The sequence below is a fragment of the Cololabis saira genome, chromosome 7 (assembly GCF_033807715.1).
Source record: "Cololabis saira isolate AMF1-May2022 chromosome 7, fColSai1.1, whole genome shotgun sequence".
Lineage (NCBI taxonomy): Eukaryota > Metazoa > Chordata > Actinopteri > Beloniformes > Belonidae > Cololabis > Cololabis saira.
Genome location: NC_084593.1, coordinates 35,902,936 through 35,923,710, shown reverse-complemented (window position 1 = coordinate 35,923,710; position 20,775 = coordinate 35,902,936). Strand labels below are relative to the sequence as shown.

General features: G+C 40.1%; 1 protein-coding gene across 2 annotated transcripts in view; it reads left to right on the top strand.

Annotated features, from left to right (window-relative positions):
- Window positions 1–20,775, top strand: part of tenm1 (teneurin transmembrane protein 1) — a 203,763-nt gene that overhangs the window by 77,467 nt on the left and 105,521 nt on the right. For both annotated transcript variants that reach the window (XM_061725764.1, XM_061725763.1), the window contains exon 5: window positions 3,389–3,627. In XM_061725764.1, the coding sequence (XP_061581748.1) occupies window positions 3,389–3,627 (239 nt within the window). The remainder of the gene's footprint in view (window positions 1–3,388; window positions 3,628–20,775) is intronic.

Genomic DNA, 20,775 nt, shown 5'->3' with positions numbered 1-20,775 from the left:
CCTGTCCTGGTTTGTTTGAAAGCATGCAGTCAGAACAAGCTGCTTGTAATCCCCCGACCAGACCCACTTTCCCAAGCTGCATTTCCCGCAGTAGCCCCTACACCTCAGCCTTATCACCTTACACTATCCAACCTTCGTCCTCGATTATCCGAAGCAATATAGATGAAATGTTCCCCAGATTAATTGCCCTTCATCTCAGTTTCCTATCTTCATCTGCCATCTAACACACTTCATAATGAAAATGAACCTCATCTTCGTTTATCTAATACAGCCATATGACTTAAGCAGTTACTTTGATGAGTCAAAAAGGAATAGGTAAGTAATTGATCCATGGGTGTCAGGGCTATTCCTGTCTAGTTCCTATCACTGCGGCTTTGCATTAGAGGAGTGGCTGATATTACGGCATCGGAGAAGCACTTGGTCAACTTTGGGCTTCTTCTCTGATGAGTTACTTCCTCTGGAGAAGATGTTTTGGTTTAATATCCTCTGACTTATATCTAAAGATATTTCTAGTATCCATTGTAGGACAGCACTGCATGTTTATTATTGTTGAAGTGGTTATAATGCACTAACTCCGAATAATGTCTATGTTTTACACTTGTCACATATATTGCTCACCTCACACAATTTATTGTGGAACATGATATTGATTGTTTGAGGAGTCCTAGCACTTAGGGACTGTCTCAGAATCATTTTCCCCCTTGATTTTTTTTCTTCGCGTATTAATATTTGATAACGCCTTGTTCATAGGTTTAAGTGCACACTTAGATTAAAAGCACATGAACTCTAAGGTGTGACATAATAACAGTTCGGCCAAATAACACATTTCAAAATATTAGTAAGAGCCACTTTGACAGGTTATGTGTAATAGGTCCAGATTTTTCTACAGTGGCAAAATGTAACTGTTGTGTGTGTGTGTGTGTGTGTGTGTGTGTGTGTGTGTGTGTGTGTGTGTGTGTGTGTGTGTGTGTGTGTGTGTGTGTGTGTGTGTGTGTGTGTGTGTGTGTGTGTGTGTGTGTGTGTGTGTGTGTGTGTGTGCGTGCGTGCGTGCGTGCGTGCGTGTGTGTGTGTGTGTGTGTGTGTGTGTGTGTGTGTATTATGGCTGAAACCAAATCTGCATATTTAAAAGACTGCAGTAGAGGGGTTTCTTCTAAAACCTAATGCATTTTGGGACCTTTAAATAAGTTTCAGGCAAGTGTACCCCAGAAAGCCAAATTCCATGGAGCCTAGTTTTGCATAAATAGAAAAGGAATGAGACACCAGATGCCAAGGAATAAAAAAAGAAAAGAAAGAAATGTCTGTGTTATACTACAAGCACTGTCCTAGATAGACCTGCACAATAACTGTGTTTCCAGCTATAATCTACTTTAGGGAGGCACAGCGGGTGGTCCCCTGGGTGACAGGTAGTTTGTGGAACATGGGATGTAGAATAGCTCAGAGCTCATAAGATTAAGAGAGTAATTAATTGACAGTTTGCTGAACATTTTTGTCAAATAGCAATCACCCAGTCACAGTTTAACTCTAGCCATGACTACCAGGCCTTCTCATTAGCTGGATGGTACTACTCAGTGAAGGAGTTCAAAGTCAGGGGGTCACGTCTTTTAATTCTGGCTTACCAAGCCCACAGCAAAGGAGGAAAAACTGAAAACAATCAAATTTGTCAAGCAGCTGTCGAATGAAATCAGGAATATTTCCTGGTTAGCTAGTTTTCTGCCACCATTAAGCCCAGAATGTACCCCTAAGCCCGAGGGGTAAATATGAAGCTAGAGGGGTACATTTGAGTGAGTCTTCCTCCAAGAGACCTGTTTTGCAATTGTAATGAAAGGGGTCCAGATCAGAGCCGACATTTAATGAGATTTTCCTTTGCCTGTACTCTGCAGCTTTATAAAGTTTCATGATATTCACTCAGGTATTTTGTGTCTTTATAGTGAACCATAATCAATATGGTTTTCTATGCCTTAGCATACTCCCATTACTGTCTCCTTTTATTTATTTCAAAAATCCTCAAAGATTTCAACAATGGAAGACCCTGCCATTACTTTATTATATCCTCAATGCATTCTGGGTAGATAAGTACATCATACAGTCAAGCTTGAAAGTTAAATCATTGCTAAGGCGTTTACTAGGCAGCAGCCACTTAACCGCACATATTGCTGTTTTTGGTTGTCGTTTCTTGTCAAAGGGCCACAAGAGTATATCAAGTCATCAAAGCTATCCTAGATAACAGAGAGAGGAAAGAGTGATTTCTGAAGGCCTGCGGCTGTGTTCTCGCATCTTTCCTGATGCACCTGATACCTCTGTGACGCAGAAGTTACAGAAGAGAGCTCATAAATCTTGCTTGGTGCAATGTAGGCCTATAACAGAACGCCGAGCTTATTATTATGTCCGACTCTGTTTCTCAAGACTTCTGATTTATTCATCCATCCATTTTCTATACACACTTTGTTTTGTTCAGACTCATACTGGGGGACTCTGGAGCCTATCCCAGCTGTAATACGTTGAGGTACAGCCTGGACATGTTTCCAGTCAACTTTGTTTTTTCGCATAAGCCGATTGCAAACACCAACTCCTGCTGATCTAATGTAGTAACTTTTTTATGAGTATGCTCATTGTAGCAGACATTTTTCCAGCTTTACAAACCCCTTTCTAACAACACTGACACCATCTCAGTCATGCTTGTCCATCATTTGTTAGTCAAAACACTCTTCCTACGTATTGAAACCATAACCATCAAAGTTAAGACAGAACAAAACTGAACTGGGATTGTTTCACAAATGAACACCGCAGACTTGAACAATCCCATAATTCTGTGTGCTAAAAAAGCCCAGACCTCTCGACTTGGTATGGTAGTATTTTTATCTTGCTGTGGGGCCAAGAGATCGTAGGGTCATAGCAGCCCACATCACCGCCACCCACAATAAACTGTGACGTAAACAACAATAGCAAACTACATGAAAATATTTCAGCCAGTAACCCAGCAGCAATGCTAATCTAAGTCTTACATGTCATGTTAGTCATAGTCAATTCATATTAATATAACATACATGTAGCCAGATGGTGCGTATTAAAGCCTTGTTCAAAACAATTGATCTGTAAACATAAAAAGAAAGTCCACCTCAATCTTAAAATCAACTCTCAAAGCTCATCTTAGCGTAATTAACCAGATAGAGCGAGTGAAATCTAGCATGTGTCATGTTAGTTGACAAACTCAACAGTTGCTGGCCAGAAATAGGAAGGAGGTGTATTTCCTGTCAGTGCTGTCAATCCAATGAGCCATGTGAGCCATGGCAAAGATTGACATCCATAGCAACAGCAACCAAGGAGGGCAGGGCTTTGTAAATAGTAAATTACAGGTTGGGGTTTCTCTTTTGTGTTTCTCCTCCCACAGACACTTCCTGTTCAAGCAGGGGTCTGGTTCATCGGCTTTACTGTCGGGGGCCGGGCAGGGGTACCCCCTCACCTCGGGGACGGTGTACTCCCCTCCGCCGCGGCCTCTCCCACGCAGCAGCGTGACCAGACCTCTGTTTACCTTCAACAAGCCTCACCGCTGCTGTAACTGGAAGTGCACGGCTCTGTCCGCATCCCTCCTGACGCTCACGCTGGCCCTGCTGCTCACATACGTCATCGGTGAGTTACATCAAGCTTTCAAATCTATTGCTTCCTCGCGCAGAAATGATTTGCTTCTGGTGTTTCCGGTATCATCTCAAGAGAAAACATTTTCGAAATTGAATAAAAAGTATGAGCTTAACGTACAGACACTCTTAGAGGGCATATCCCATGTCATGCAGAGGCTGCTGTAGCTATCAAGGTGTGAAGAAATAAAAGAATTGATAAAAAGAAGAAAAGAGGAGATCAATAGGGGATCAAAGCGGAACTGCTGAATGTTGTGCACTCTTACTTTGAAGGAGCATTATTGTCCAGACGTGAACCCTTGTGGAATTCTTTACATTGCAAATGAGCTGTCCCAGACCGAAGAGCGCAAATCCAGCAATTATTCTATAATGAATGCGCACATGCAGCGGCTCACTCAATGTATTTCTCCTTACAACTATATACACGTGCACACACATTTGTACAATTTCCATCCATGGATTTTTATTTAGTCAATATTTTTAATCAATTTAGTTTTCATTATGACCTCAACTAAAACTTTCTCATTGTGTATGCATTCTGTTGTGACCTTTATGCTTCAGTTTTATTTTTGATTATTTTTTGGAACAGCAACACCTCTGTCATTTGACAAGGGGCACGTAATTTTCAAAATCACAGTGTGGAATAATTATTTGTTTACACCCCCTTTTTTGTTTCCTCTTTTATCGCTTGGCCATGACAGATTAAAACTAATGAATGTGTGCTCCTCTATAATTCACAAGGCAATAATGAACTCCATGTTTCAGGTATAAGTTATTCCACGGATGACAATTTATCTTCCAAAATACCGAACGGACTTGTTGAGCATGATTAAATACCTTTAAATACCCTAATTAAATCAAGATCTTTGAATCTAAACCCAACTGTAGAAGTAGTTAAAAGTTCCACCCAGCCAGCAACACCTCACTTATACATTAATGGATAACCAATAATAATAATCAGTCCAGACTCCAGACACTTTTTAATGACTGGATATTTATTATGTGTTTCTTTCATCGCATACTTTGATGTGTGTAATTCAGTCAACCTGCTGGTGTTGGACTTAAAAGCAGTTAGAAGGGCTGTCCAGTTGTTAAGAGTTTGTACATGCATGTTCAAGTGTTACGAGATTTGTTTGTTTATTTCTTTTCAGAATAATATGATGTTATACTTGAAATGACAACACTTTACTACAAATTAATAGAAAGTCACAACATGGCCTACAAAATGAGAAAGCCACTTTTATGTCCCTCCATCACTAAAGCTTCAGGAGTCTGACTCTCCTCTTTAAAATGTTGTTAAAACATTCAGCCGTGTTCTCTTTATTAGTTTTGAACCAGGCCCTTTAGGAGTATTTGTGATAAACCAACTATGCATCACTTTTTAATCACGATCGAAAAACATTAGATTTACAATTGAAAATGTTAAATAAACGTTGGAGGGACTGATGTCGATGACATTTATGTCCTTGAACAAAATATTCTTTATTTTAAGTGGATTTGGTTTTGTGTTGTACGTCTGCCTACAACTGGGAAGATTTCCAATTACACGCACATTTTTTTGCATCCCTGATATACTTCAGAAGAATAAAACTTTACAGGAAAGTACCTGGAGCTTTTGGTCTGCTGCCGAGTAGTACACAAGCAGTTTGTCAAACTCAAATGTCAAATTTTATCCATTGATCTCCTCTGATCGCAGCAGTTCTCTGCTCATCCTCAACCTTGAGTGGTCTCTTCAGAGCATCGCACCCCCTCCTTTCACCAGCCCAACTGTAGATATCCCAGCCCTCCGCCCAGCCAGTTCATTTCCCTCATGTGGTGGCGCTCAAGGTCATGCCTGGAGCATTGGTGGTTTGCATTAATCACACGCGCACATGCACATCAGAGGCAGACTCCGCGCTCACACAGGCACATCCATGCAGATTAATCCCCCGGATGAACCATGCTATTCCATTAATGTCCCAGCCCTGGTAATTAGTGCATTAGTGAGGAGTAAGAATGATGACTTGGAGACGACATCACCTTTTTAATTGGTGTCATGCTCCACTCCTGTTTGGCAATGATTGATTTCCATGTTGACGTCACCATGGCAACCATAACAAGATGTATTGGATGTAAGGATACATCAATTGTTACCATGTAAATCAAAGGTATTCAAAATACAAGATAAAAGTAGTTGTGGACTTAATGTCTGTGTTAAAGGGGAGAGGTTGAGACTTAGGCCACCGACTGATTAGCTTCCCTCATTACATAATGATTCAGTAATTCTAATGAATTAATTAACAGCTGCTGACAGGATGAGGAGAAGAAAAAAAGATTGCCCCAGTGGTACTGCACTTTTGTGTCTTCATCAAATAATTGCCACCCAGACTTGTGCTCTATTTATTGATTTTTAAGTCGCGCTCTCATTAAATCAAGTTCCTATTGAAAATAAATTCTTATTATCATAATGTAATACAAAACTAAATTAATTTATTCTGCCTTCACAATATGATAATTAACTTTCTTTTACTCCAAATATATTCAGCTCCTGTTTTTCATTTCACTCCTCTGAGGTAGGCAGTTTTTATTTTGAACATATTTATTTTAATATTTAAACAGTGTAACGTATTTTTCTTATTTTATGTTCATTTTTTTGCCCTTCGCATTTGTCACTGCATTTGGCAGTCAACAGGAGGTGAACCGATGAATAACTTAAATTTATACGATTGTGAAGTAAATATCTCCAGTTAAATTAAAGATAATTTGATTCATATGATTTTTTGTAGCTTCAGTCAGACTGCATTATTTTGGCTGTGAGAAACTAATAGCCATGTTTTCTTGTTAATTAGATTTTTTTGGATGAATTGTTTTCATTTTTAGACCATTAACATTAAGCAGGGTGACAGATGCTTTTAATATTTTCCCTATCCTGTAATAGGTGCATGCCATGTGCCCGTCAGTTTTATCAACAAATGCTAAGTGAATTGAGGCATTTACAACATTTTTTTTTTTTAAAGAAGAAAAAGAAAAGGGAGATATAATTCCTTTACAATCTTGCCAAGCTGGAAGCAGACATTTCAGAATGTTGGCAATGCTTTTCTCCCTCGGTGAAAATCATCTTAACACAGCTGTTACATTTGGCACATTTTTTGTGTGTGTCACTCAACCACTGTTTTTGCTATAATCATGGCGTATTCAGCTTGTTGCGGCCCCTGTAACTGATCTTACATGCCCTGTAACGATACGGAGGAAAAAAAAAAGTGGTGGAAAAGTCAGACATTTGAAAGTAACCCTTTGATACCCTTCTCATATTTTTTCCACCCCTTGCAGCTATCTGTGTAAGTTATTCAGCTTGTTTATTAATTTGGGAGATAGTAACCCAGCAAAATAATGAGGGAACAATATTATTTCCCATATTAAGGTATCTAATTAGCACAACAATGGGACGACGCGTGATTGCTGAGATAATGCTGTGCCTAAGTATTTGCAGCATATGCCCCCTGTTGTGATTAGCTGAGGCAGTTCTCTGTTTTTTCCTTCACTGCCCTCTTTCCTCTCCTCCCATATCCCCTGGTGTTGAAGGAGCTGTGAATAGCTTTGTTAATTTGTTTATCCCCCAAAGAACTCCTCCCTTCTGCAGTCGTAGCTTTTTATTAAGCACAACACGACCATCAGATACGAGGAGCAGACATTATGATAGCAAACAAGACATTAAAGGAGAAGTAGAGGACAGATTAAGATTGCATCTGTAATCTTCAACAATACAAGTACCTGTCTAAGCCTACATACTGGTCTGCTTAAAGTGTATTTACAGCATTAATGAATGTCTTACTGTTTTAAACCCTCACAATTTACAGTTGTTCATGCAAATATGAAAGAGGAAAGGATGTTTCACTTACCATCTCTATGGCAACATGGAAAAGCTTCTGACGCAAGGGAAATGAGCAAGTCAGCAACACCTTGCAATCCAATAATCGTCAAATCACATTTAGACCATTTACAAAGAGGTGGGAGCGAGGGAGAGACAAATAGTCCTCACTATTCGCTAAGATCTTCTTTATTCTTCTGTTGTGCGATACATGTTGCTTCAGGGGACCTAATGGCTCCACGAAGCACCGAATGATTCAGAGGTGGCTCTGAGATTATTACGCCCAGGATTTTCTTTTTCTTTTTTTTTCCTTGTTAAATCTGTTTTCACAGTTTGATGGCAAGTCTGCGCCTTAAAGGTTATATGTTAATCGCAGAGGTCAAATATGGCGCAGTCTCCAGCTGTGGTCCGAGGAGGAAAAAGCATTCATTAGCTGCGGTTAATGGTTATTTTTCTTTACAATGAATCGTCTGATTACTTGCATAATTTGATTTCCCAGTGCCTTCGGTGATGCTTTTAAATGGCTTGTTTTGTCAAACAAACTTACCAAAGCACCAAATACGTTCTGTTTACAAGAATAAATGATAATAGCAGACCAATCTTGGAAAGTGGCGATAGCGAATGTTTGGCATTTATAAATGGAAAATTATTTAAATCAAGCAACTGCCCAAACATTTGTGTTTATTTCCTGTTTGCCACCTAAGTGAATGATTGTGTCAGCTTGAATGTTTTTGTACGACTCGTGTTGTCGATAATAAGCGGTGAAATTATTTTTCTTTTGAATCAAAGTTGCAGTAAATTAACTAAATGTGCATTTTGGCAAACAACACACACAACTTCAATGACCTGGTACTTTTTTCTTCTTCTTCTTTTGAAGGAGCTTAAACATGATTTCAGCCTGGGGTCTTTTGTATGTTCACCGAGTCCTTAGGTACAAGGTATATTGGGCAAATTAAGTCCAGTGAAGTGTGTCGCTCCTCCCCAGCACTGTTCACCTGAGTGTTGAGGCTCCCGTATTTTTAAGGCAGCAGTCTACAAAGCAGTCAAACCAGCCAGTGTGTTTTCACTTATATGAGCTCTGTTAATGTCACAGAGCTTTATGGGTGTTGGGTGTTTTTATTTGTGCCTGAAATAGAGATTCCACATTTTTTTTTATTTTTGACACAATCAGAGATCTAATGGACACATTTATATAAGCATTTGGCAAAAAGAGTGGGCATTATTTTCCATCGAGTAGTGTGGCTAGACTATTAAACCATTTTGAATCAATTTCCTGTTCAGGATATTTGGGTTTAGAAGAAAATCAGGGCTCGGTGATGAAGATGAGTTGGCCTTGAATCGGATCAAAGCTGCCTCTTTGCTACTTTGTGATAAATATTCCTACTAAATTGATTTTGAAAAAAAAAACAAAAAAAAAACATTAGGAGCCAACTAGCTCTGCATCCGCAAACAAAAGTCCTGAGTTATACCTCTATGTCAAAGCTATGTAAACCTGGCAGTGTAGGCTATGCCGTAACCTGACAGTGGATGTCCACTGCAGGCGACAAATTGGCCTCATCGGACGCGTCCCATTGATTTTCTATGGAAAGCGAGGAAGATCATATTTATTGCCTACACAAGGGATCTTGGGAAGGCAGTGCATCCAAGCAGCACATCAAAACGTTGAGCTGAGCTCAACTTCATGCAAATAAGGGCATCCAGCATGAGGCCATTATACAATCAAAGTTGACATCGCCCCCTGTGTCATTGTATTCTGGAGGGTTCAAGTCTGCTGCTCTCGCGGTTGTATGAGAGTTTGAATCCTTGTAAAATTTTGCGAAGGAAAAGCTAATCGAGGCTGTAGCAGGCTTCCGTCTGTTATATGGCCCTTCACATCCTGCTAGGATAGTTAGTGACTGAATGCACGAGAAATCACTTGTGCACTGGACAAGCGGCATGCCTCGCACCTCTCTCCAGATGTAACTGAGCCTCCCATCGACGCAGACTCCAAAAAATGTGATCGGCGGATTTGTTCCTCTTTGTTTTTTTTCAAATTTCCAGCTGCTGTTTCTTCTTTTTCAAATCGGGTAGAACAATAGCTTGCTGAAATGTCTGTAAAAACGAGTGATGCACAACATTTTTCAGCTCCCAATCGTATGAAATACAATGTATGTGATTTGTTGCTATGTCTGAGCTACATGAAGGAAGTAAACCAGAGGAAACTTGGCACTGCACGCTACAGTGCTGCAGGAAAAGAGCCTAAATCTAAGTGACGCAAACGCAGAAGTATAAATGCCAGCACTGCGCATAGCCTACATGCTGCTACCCAGGAATATTACTAAATGCAGAACTGGATACATTTTGAGATACAAATTGAACAGCAGAACTGCAGATGTTGGTGGGGCGACATGCCAGCTCAGGCTACCAGGTTTGGACTTCGTCTGCACAAACCTGGGTTAAAGATCTCAGACAGCAGTTGTTATGGCACTATGTGTGATTCACATACCTTCGGTCAAAAGCCTCTGCCACACCACTGACGTTAGAGGGCGATGCAACTGCTGAGAGATCCAAATTACAGTAAATAGGTGAATGCTCATGAATTGATTTTGCCTACAGCAACATTTATGTTAGATTGACAATTCCCACCAACACAAGCTTCATTTTTCACATTGTATTGTTATAAAACTTCACCAGTGACATCTAGCTTGGTTTATCATAGCCACGCTGACTCATGCTGTTACCATGGTAAACGCTTGACTGCGCTGACGGACGAAGCTGCCCACACCATGAAAGTTAAGATGCAAAATTTAACACTGCTGTTAACTTCGTCCACAGATGGAAATCACTGAAATGTAATACATGCAGAGTGCGTGAGTTATTTCACATCTGGGCAGTTTAGTTCAGTGCTTTCTTTGCCCCATAAATGCCGTTTATTTAATATGATCTGAGATTTTACAGATGCACAGTGTCTCAGAGCAGAGTACACCCTTAACTCTGTTTAAGATTTCAGACCTAACTTTATATATTTGGCTAATGTTATAATGAATCATATTTGACTAAGTGGTTAATAACACGTTTTTCAGTAGTGTGAAGATCTCCAAACACATTTATTTTTGGATGTTTTTATTTGTGCGGTAGTGCGTAACTGCCCTGATACAATCAGAGATTACTGCACCGATTTCACTCTCAGATATTAAACTTAAGATATTAATCTTGAAAAAGGTGGAAATATTACGTGTGGAGGACTGCAAGCCCCAACAGTGTTCATTTGACCTCAAAAATATAGGTTCCTCTTCATTCCCTATTCACCTTTTCATGGAAAGTTGTAGCTTAGACAATGCAATTGCTTTTTGTTGTTGTGTTTTCAGATTCTTAATAATGATATATCTCTGATGAAATTAAATTCAGTTTATTATTGACAGTTTTGTGGTGAGAAAGCAGTTTCATGTGCTTTGATACATTCAATTAATTTCAAATATTTAACAGATACAAATGAGAGATTGTGTACTCGAATAACAAATTACTAACGGCTGCAGCTAAATAACACTTCTGAAGTTGCTCCGTTTTAATCTTGACTTCTCCTCCAAACGTCCTAGCACGCCTTGTCTGTCTCAAAGCACCAAGCAGATTATAGCTTATCACAAATAAAGGGCTTGCTTTAAGTTATTATGCATTGTTGACCATTCTGGTTATGAAGTTGGGGAACTGCAAATATGAGCTGCGGGAGCGTATTGTGTCAACAGTCCATTAGACTAAAAGCAAATATACTCAGGTTCGAGTTTAAGAGAACAACATCACTGGTTATGGAAGTTTAGCACAGGTGTTTTAATTATTTATTTAAAACGAGGGACTCGTTTCCGCTGAAGATGTAGATTTCTGATTGATTGAATTAGTAAATAACTTGGTCATTTTAAGGTAAAAAGAGGAGAGAAAGCAATATAAAGAAATGGGAAAAGTTAAAAAAAAATTGTCTCACATGAAAGGTGGGCGGCTTGCTGTGTTAAAAAACGGCCTTTAACTGACGCGTGATGTGTTACGTGATAGTTTTGTTACTCTGGCTAGCATAAAGCTAATTTAGCCTTCAGACAGACAGGTGATATATGGATTATTGGATGAAATTGTTGAAGAAAGTAAGTGCCCTATTGCTAGTGAGCTCTAATAAGAACAAGACAAGTCGTAAAAACATCAACTCTGATAAAAATATAGGCAATATTGAAAGCTTTTATAAATGTGTGGCTTCATGCGCTATTTGTATAATCCTATAAAAGGTTAAATATATATATGATAAGCCAAGATAAGATGTTCCATTATTTATCTCACAACGGAGACTACACACACACAATCACTCACACACAAGTACACAGTGCACATGTGAGACATATATATATATATATACATATATATATATATATATATATATATATATATATATATATATATATATATATATATATATATATATATATATATATATGTTCACACTAATAACATTTTTTTTGTGAGTTGAAGTCAAAGAGGAAATGGAAGAAGGCATATTTTGAAGCCTTAACTACTTCTCAAAAGACTTGATTACAGATATTACATTGTCAGTGAAACTGGGCTTAAATAACTATCCATAAAGGTCATATTTCCTGCTTTTAACAAGTTTAGTAATCTTGCATGAGAACTGAGGTACCACCGCTCTCCACGTTTCAGATGTTTCCCTGCTCCAACGCACAAGACTCAAATGAATCAATCCCCTCATCAGCTTGTCATCAAGCTCTGCACAAGCCTGTTAATGGCCCATTAATTTGAACCAGGTGTGATGGAAGAAGGAAAGGTGTAAAACACACACACACGACAGTGGCACCCGAGGACCGGGATCGTAAAGAGAGCTGGAACAAACCCCTCTGTGAAGGTCATTCAGAGGTTTCTGCAGAGTGGTTTTAAAGCCTGATTTTCTAAACTCTGATTAATGCCGTCTGATTCTGGCCAACCCTGGTTAATCCAGAAGTGGACAAATGGGTGGAACGAACGGGCCTGGCACTTGGCTGGACCACTCCCACCTTACGTCAGATGCCGGTTGCATGAGTTGCCAACCTACGATGTGAATTGGTGTTGCCTCTGAGTGAATATGTCCATCAGTCTTTGTTTCAGATGTCACTACCTAAACGACTTCTGAAACAAGAATTGCAGAGCTGAAATGAATAGTGACGGATATTTGGCACAGTTTGCTGCGGTTGATTTTAATGAGTGACAGCGTCACGTCTTTAGCCAGACATCCTCTCGCTCCAGCTGCTCCAGAGTTTGCCCGCAGATTCTTCCAGACCAAGCCAGCGACTGTCGCAGCAGTCTGCTAGTACTAGTAGCAGTCTTTATTCACAGCTTGGAAGTTGGAAGTCAAGTTCACAAAAAGTGGAAAGTGGCTAAAGTGATCACACCTATCCATTTGACACCATATATTCCAATGCAATGGTCGCTAGTGAAACTACTCCAGTAACTGTACATTAGGTACACAGAAACCTACCCACTTGAAGGTTACGCTGTTTTTTGACCCTGACTGAAATAATGCTTACTTCTGCTATAAAGTTAGACATTTTAACATGGGGGTCAATAGAAATTGATTCACTTATGGAGCTACCGGGTAGGGGTCATTCAAGGAACTGGACGTTTTTGCAACTCTGCTCTGGCACCAAAAAACAAAACCAAAGTTTCCTCTTGGCCGAGACTGAGATGCACCGTCCTATAGTAGAGTGTGCTGATGTCATTGAGTTTGACGGCTTCAGAAGTCTCACACTGGTAAATATTTGAAAACAAATTACAACAGAGATAGTCTTTGAGTCCAAAATAAATGTTTATTTTGTATTCTAAGGAATCGGAGATTAGGAAGGATGATGCTCTGTGATGCATAGGATGTAAAGTGGCTTGTGGCTAGTTTTTTTTAGCTGGTCCATAACGTCACCCAGTCGGTCTATGTCAGGGTTAGTGAGTGCTATGTTGACAATATTAGTGTTGACTAGAGGGTTTTCGAATGAGGAAAAAAAAAATTGGTTTGCAGGACTAAAAACGTTTAAGGCTATCCTCTGTGTTTGACTTTTCCTATCGCGATGTGTGTACCGGTGATCTAATTCAGTCTTCCAGCAAAAAAACAACAACGCATCCTAAGAACAGAGCTCATTGACCTCACGGTTATCCCATGTCTCTTTATATCAAAAGCACAGCCATCTAGACGGACTGCTACACGAATGCACCCCTCTACCACAAGAACAAAGTAGTTTTACTGTGGCAGAAAAGGTTGTTGTGTGATTATTTCCTTTTATCAACATGTCAACTTCATCTTGGTCACACTTGCATGACATCACGCTAACCCATCACTAGACGGACTGATGTCTAACAGCGTCTTAGTGGAAATAAAAAATTAGACTCTTCATCTACTTGTATTTGGATTTTGTCCCCCTTAAGTATAACTGATAATCCACTCATTGTATTAGTTAATCACTGTTCATTTAATGCAGCCATAGTTTTACATTTCATGAGTACTTAGTGAAAGAATTATAGACAAAATAGATTAAAAGGAATAAAAAAAGGAGGAGAAAATGAAACTGTGAAAATCTGATCAAACAGTGTTCAGTCGTATTTGTACTTTGTGATATATTTCAGGGTTTCTTATATAATGTTAAATTAACCAGCAGGCCACCCAGGTACATTAAAGGCTGCACAAATGTATTTAGGAATCCACTCATATTAAAATGGAGAAATCTGCTACTGCAGGGCAGTGTGCAGAGCTTCGACTTTGTGGCTCGCTCTCTCTCTCTGCTGCTCCTCTCCTCTTCAAGCCCAGGGAGGCTGAGCATGTGTCAGTGCATAACCATTATGATCAAGTAAATGTGGTAGTTGAAGACCCGACTGTTCAGCAGCACATCTGACGAGGACGTAAATGTGAGACAGGAAAAGTAACACATTTTATTTTATTTTATTTCCTCTAATATAACCGTGAATGACAATAAGACAAAATATTAATACAGGCAACAAAAAAAAAGGTCCCAATTAATGAGAGTATTGGGGGACTGGATCTCTGAGCAGGATGAAGTGTGTATTAAAAATGGATGAATAGAAATAATGGTGTGGTGTTTAGCACAGTTGTATCAAAGATGATTCCTGGATCAAATTCTGGAGGGAGCGTTTCTGTTTGGGGTTTTTGTTTTCTTCCTATGTTTGGTGAGTTTCCTCCCAAAGTCAAAACGTATGCACGCTACGCTGATTTTAAATTAAATAAGAGTTTGTTTGTAAGTGAAGTAGACTCCGCTGTCCTCCTTGCATACTGTTAGCTTCAAATACAAGTGTCTTTTGTGTTCTCTGAAATCGCTAGCTTTTGTTGTTTGAGTAGCTCTAGGACGTGATCACACCATATAATCTGCCCACTTATAAGGTAGGCAAATAATAACTATTAAGCCTGACAATAAACAGGCTTCTCATACTGATTTAATTTGGCATACACAACTTATGATACATGTGTTAGCTTTGTAAAAGCAAGCGGTTTGACTCATACCAAAGTCTCCAATATTTGCTATATTTGTCAAGGTGATAGCTATGCCACAAGAGAAATGTTTTCAATATGTCCCTCTCACAGTCGAGCATCTCCTGTTGCAAGGGAAGGTCAGGATAATGCAGAGGAAGAATCCAAATAAGTGATCCACATTAGCGTTGGAGCAGAAGTTTGACTCACTGAAGGCGGTCACTTTGGAAAGTGCTGCCCACCCTCTCTATACCACTGGGAACCAATGGAAACCAGTTTGAATGTGTAAGTCAGAGACTTTCTGGGAATACAATCAAGGAGCATTTGAGCTTCACCTACCAAGAATTTTTCAAAGTTAAAGGGGACCTGTTATGAAAAACACGTTTTTTCTTGCTTTAACATATATAAAGTGGTCTCCCCTCAGCCTGCCAACTCAGAGAAGGAGGAAAGCAACCAGATTCTGCAGTGTCTGTACAGCCGCCCGGATGAGCCGTCCAGTCTGATGTGGCTTCTACGAGCCGTTCAGATTCTGCTCCCGTTGTTACGTAACAAGGGGAGGTTGGCCTCACGCCCACAACTAACTCCGCCGGACAGAGCTTCCGCCATTTTTCCGTAGCGGTGTATCGTGTCATTCAAGCAGCCAATCAGCACAGAGCCTCATTATCATAGCCCCGCCCACTCAGAATCCAGCATAGATAATGAGGTTAGAGAATGGGATGATAAAGACATGGCTCAGAGGCTGAATTTCTAATTTATTTAGCAAAAACAATCAAAAGCTTGTTTTTAAGACATTCAAGGCCTGTTTAAAGGAGCATGAGGCAGGATTGAGGCAGGATTTATGAAAAAAATTCGTATACGTTTTAAGTTTTCTAGGAATAATGTCAGATGAAGCGTTCCAAACCAAAAAGAATGAGCCCTCTAGTGTATCTCACCGTTGCCTTGAACAGGCTGTGTGCTGCAAAATGTGCTGCAATTCCGGGCCGGAATTTCCCGCGCCGTCCTGCGGATGTGACGTCAAATGACGCTGCATGCACGTTCTCCCCGTTCTACCGTGCCGGCTTCGCTGTTGGCTGCAGTACCCCCGACAGCCATTGTGGTGACGGGTGGCACTATAGAGTCTCATTTCTTAAAAGGAGCCTCATGCTCCTTTAAAATAGGTATTAGATGCCATGATAGGTCCCCTTTAAGCATACAGACTGTTATCGCCATGAGCCGACTTACCAGTAATTTACACAGCATGGCGCATCAGCAGAACCCAAAAACATCACTTAAAATCATGTTCTTAAAAAAATACTTTCACCATACCTCAATACATTTAACACTTAACAAATGCTGACAGCAGGTCTTCCTCCTATAGTATAAAAACCTGTACATGTACAAGTTAATTGGTGATCCTAAATTATCCATAAAAGTGAATAAGTGTGGTTTGTGTGTCTATATGTGATGGAGGTGTGCCCCTGTCTTTTGAAAGAGAGCAGGGATGGCCTCCAGAGGATCACCGTGACCCTAAAATGGCAAAAAGTCGGTACAGATACTCAATAGATTGATGAATGTCTACAAGATGTAACGTAGTACAACCTTGACTTTACAGAGCGTGTCAAACTCATGGTGTTTAATTTTCCCAGGTCTACATCTCACCTCAAATAACATTGGATTATTTCACAAAGGCTTTTCTGGCAAGAGACAACACCTGTACGAAGCATTCAAGTTGTGTTTTGAGGCCTCATGGGAGTCACTTTGGTTTTAAGATAATACAAAATGTTTAGGATGATGAAATAACGAAAAGTTTGAGTCATATTTTATTTATAGCTCCAGTAAAAGAAAAGAACATGCAACTTGTCATGAAATGAAAGAGTGAAACAAATATGTATTTTGTTTTTGTTGCATTAAAAAAAAAGTCAGTAAAATCAGATTTCCAGGTTTGCAACCTTGTGAAACGTAATAAACGAAAAGTAATTGTTAAAGGAAATGTGTCAGCAGAAAGCAAAGTAAAATACTTGCAAAAGTGCAAAAAGAAAACAAAGAAGCACAGACTTAAAAAAAATCCATTCAGAAGCACAGAAATGTTGTACATAAAGCCTAAATGGGAAAAGTTCAAATGTTTACTACACTGAAGACGTGCAACTTCTCCACTTTTTATTGAGCTGCATCACATATGCAGTCAGGCAGCACAGTCTTCCAGCTGCTGCACAGCATAGATTACCGTCATTTGAGATGGCTGTATTGACTCTGTGCTAAAATGCTTCAGAAGTTTTTTTATTTTTTGGACATGACTTCCTCGAGCCATCGGAGGATGTTAGACTGCAAAGACACAGACAGCCATGTTGGAACAGCTCTTAATGATGAAGATGATGGTCTGTAAATATGCTGTGTGCACTGCAGTGCAGCGATTCAGTGGTTCTGTAAAGAGGAAGAGTGCAGTCTGTTCTCATGACAGGTGGTAGGCAGGGGGTCGGCGTCTGTGTACAGAGGAAGTGTCAGCGGGTCAGGTTAGACAGGTGATGGCTGTCTGAATGCTGCTGATTTGGCGGAGCCCGGATGAAATGCTACCTTAGAACAGTTATTTAAACAGGTAGTTGCCTATTGTACGGGGTCGGCCGCGGTCATCCTCGTTGTGCAGCTCTGTCAAGAAGGGCAACTGGCAACCAATTATCTACTCAGCAATGCTGAGTGGGTACGACTGGGTGCTGCAACTTGTTTCCAGCGAGAACTGGGGATTAGAGTCTATTCCAAGCATTTGGACTTGTTCAAAAATCCCTGTCACTCAGAGGGATCCAGTCACACAACAGCTGCTTTGTGCTGGCTCTTTCTTTTTTTTTTTTGCTTAATTACAGATCATTTATACAGGGCTTTCACCTTGGAGTTACTGCACGGTACGTGCCTGGGTTTTGTGCATGCGTGGGTGTATCAGGATAAGTGTGTCTATATATTCCACTTTCTGCAAACGGCTCATTAGTTCCAACTTATGTTTTTTGAAAAAAAAAAGAAAAAACAATGGCCATTTATATTCTTTTTTTTTTTATCATTTTACCAGATTTTAAAGAATTATTATTTTTTTTATTTAAACAAAACCATTTTGCAGTCTGTACTATAATAAGATATGTTTCTTTTCACATTATAGAGTTAAAAATGATGAGATTGTTTACTATCTTTATGAGAGTTAATTATTATTAGTGCATACAAGGAGTGTAACGATATATCGTGCCACGACATTTCGCGATACAAAAACGTCACAATACGTGTCGTGGAGGTGACAAACTGTAGCGCGATATTGGTTTATTAATATTAATCTATTGTGTTGACTAGTAACGCGCATCCTATTGGTGCAGCGTGATCACGTAACGACCGCGCCTCGACCCGCGGACCAAAATCTTACTACGCTCAGAAGAAACTAGCACCGTTTTGCGGTTCCGATCACGGGACTCTGGCAGCGTTTTGAGCTCTGAACTTTTACTTGTGGTGTAGAGTTAAGCCTTACGTTATTAAATTAAACATTTTTCGGGTCGTGAGTAGGGTAAACACGGGGACAACTTCTTCTGAGTTCGAGTGTACTTTAATGTCCCTCAACAGTGTAGGATTTTAGAACATCAACACAGCACCTAGTGCCGTACTGTGGCGTATCACTCCGCCCAATATAAAACAGACTAATCACTACAGATAAACTGACTAGTGTAATTATAGTCCCTGATTTACATCAGAATATAAAGAATATATTTATAAAATAATGAACCCTGAATTACCAAAATAACCTTCTTAACAAAAATAAATCTCCTCTTACACTTATAAGGTAAGCACCTTACGGCCTCAGGCTGGGAGCACGTGGCCGAAGCTCTTAGCTCTGCCATAAGGTAAATAACAGTCATGTTGCATTTGGAGTTTGGGACTTTTCATAGTTTATTTATTTGCTTTTATTTATTTATTTATTTATTTATTTATTTATTTATTTATTTATTTAATTTTAGTTGTTAAATTTCTGGAAAAGAGAAAAGTCAAGTCATACATGAGAGAAACTATTCAGTTTGTGGCAAAATATTTTTACTTGCATAAAACTGAAGATGCATAATGCAAACCTGACATTTACTTTTAGATCAGTTTGTGGAAAATGGTTGGCCTGGCTTGCTCTTTAAAACTTAAACAGTTATAAAGCATTACAAACTGTAACAATAGGGCAAACGCACAGCATTTTTTTTGCATTTTGTGTCTTTCAAATAAAAGACAATTTTTTCCAGTCATATGTTCCTCATTCAAGGTTGTTAAAAAAATACTGCTATAATATCGTATCGTATCGTTATCGTGACCTCAATATCGTGTAGCATACCGTATCGTGAGATTAGTGTATCGTTACACCCCTGGTGCATACAGAAAAACACTTGATTTAATTATTGTTTTGTTTCTTTATTTCAGTTTTGGCACTTTATGTGAAATTGAAAAACAATAAACTTGATATCCTTGGGCAGAAATGTAATTTACATTTTCTCGAAGGCCCCTGTGTGACTTTGACTGCGGTGGCGCGAGTGTTTCTGTGTCTCCGTGTGAGCTCAAGTTTATGTGGGTGCGTGCTCCTCGAAAACAGCTTCTTTTAGCCAGCTTCATGCCTCATTGGTGTTTGTATTGATTGATCTAGTTTCTCTTTGTTTCCACACCGCTATTTTGGTCGTCTGATGTAGCTCTAAGAAACCCGCTGGCCTTTGCTAAAACTGCCCTAACAGCTACAATAGCCTTTGGTAAAAAAAATTGCTTTAAATGGCTAGACACACCCTGGGCAGAGAGCTCTGAATGGTGAGAGAGCCCTTTGGTGAAATGTCTCCAGAAGGTCATAGAGGCTGCGAGACAATAGGCTCGGCAGCTCCAATAGTTCACCGGCCAAGTATTTGCTCACACAGATATACACGGGCTTGCGTGGAGACATACATTTCGGTTTTCCCACACATCCTCTCTGTTGCGCTTTCACACACACTCACACACACACACACACAGCCTCTCACCCACAAGGAAATCCATGGAATTGAGCGGTATAATATGCAACCAGCAGTTGTAAATCACTGTTTCTGTGCAGTGTTCTGTCTCCCAGAAGGTGTTTGTGGTCTCTGCAAGAGGGTAGCATAACATGGTGACGGTGTCCTTCTGTTCCCAGACTAGGTTTTCAGAGCAGGGCCACATCAGTAGAGCAGGGAGAGGGACCTAGACCAGAGAGGGAAGAGGCCTGATCAGGAATGAAAGGGCAATAGAGGCACGAAGGCATAAAACTGGGACTGTTGTACTTAGTGTACTGTCGTTACTGTGACTAACTTGATGACTGAGACAGCAAGTGTCTCTGGTAAATAAACACAAGACCGTAACGCAGATCTCCTCATTCAGAACGTGAGGAGTGTGTCAGCAACTTCGCCCTTTATTCAAGTCATTTTATCCCTTTTATCCAAACAAGACTTCCCCTTCCCGAGTAGCAAGGTCACAACAGGGGGTGGGGGGAGATGACGGGGTTTGCACCAGGCAGGAAACTGAGGCACGAGGCTCTGCCCCTGCGCTCGAGGAAATGTCAGAAGACGCTCATTCCTGCATGCGAACAGACACACTTTAGCAGTCATGGTATTGGTATTAGTCGCTCTCAAGGAGTTGGTAGAGTGGAATTAGAAAAACACTTCAGGACCTCTTGTCTGTCAGTGTGAAGTGAGGGTCGACAGGCGAAAAGATGGGATGGCAGGAGGACCCCCAGCCCCGGGCTCTCAGTCTTCACTCTGACATCGACTTAGACACAGATTTGTTTTATTTGTTCTGAAGTCCCTCTCCTTCATTCTCCTTCACACTTGTTTTACCCATTTGTC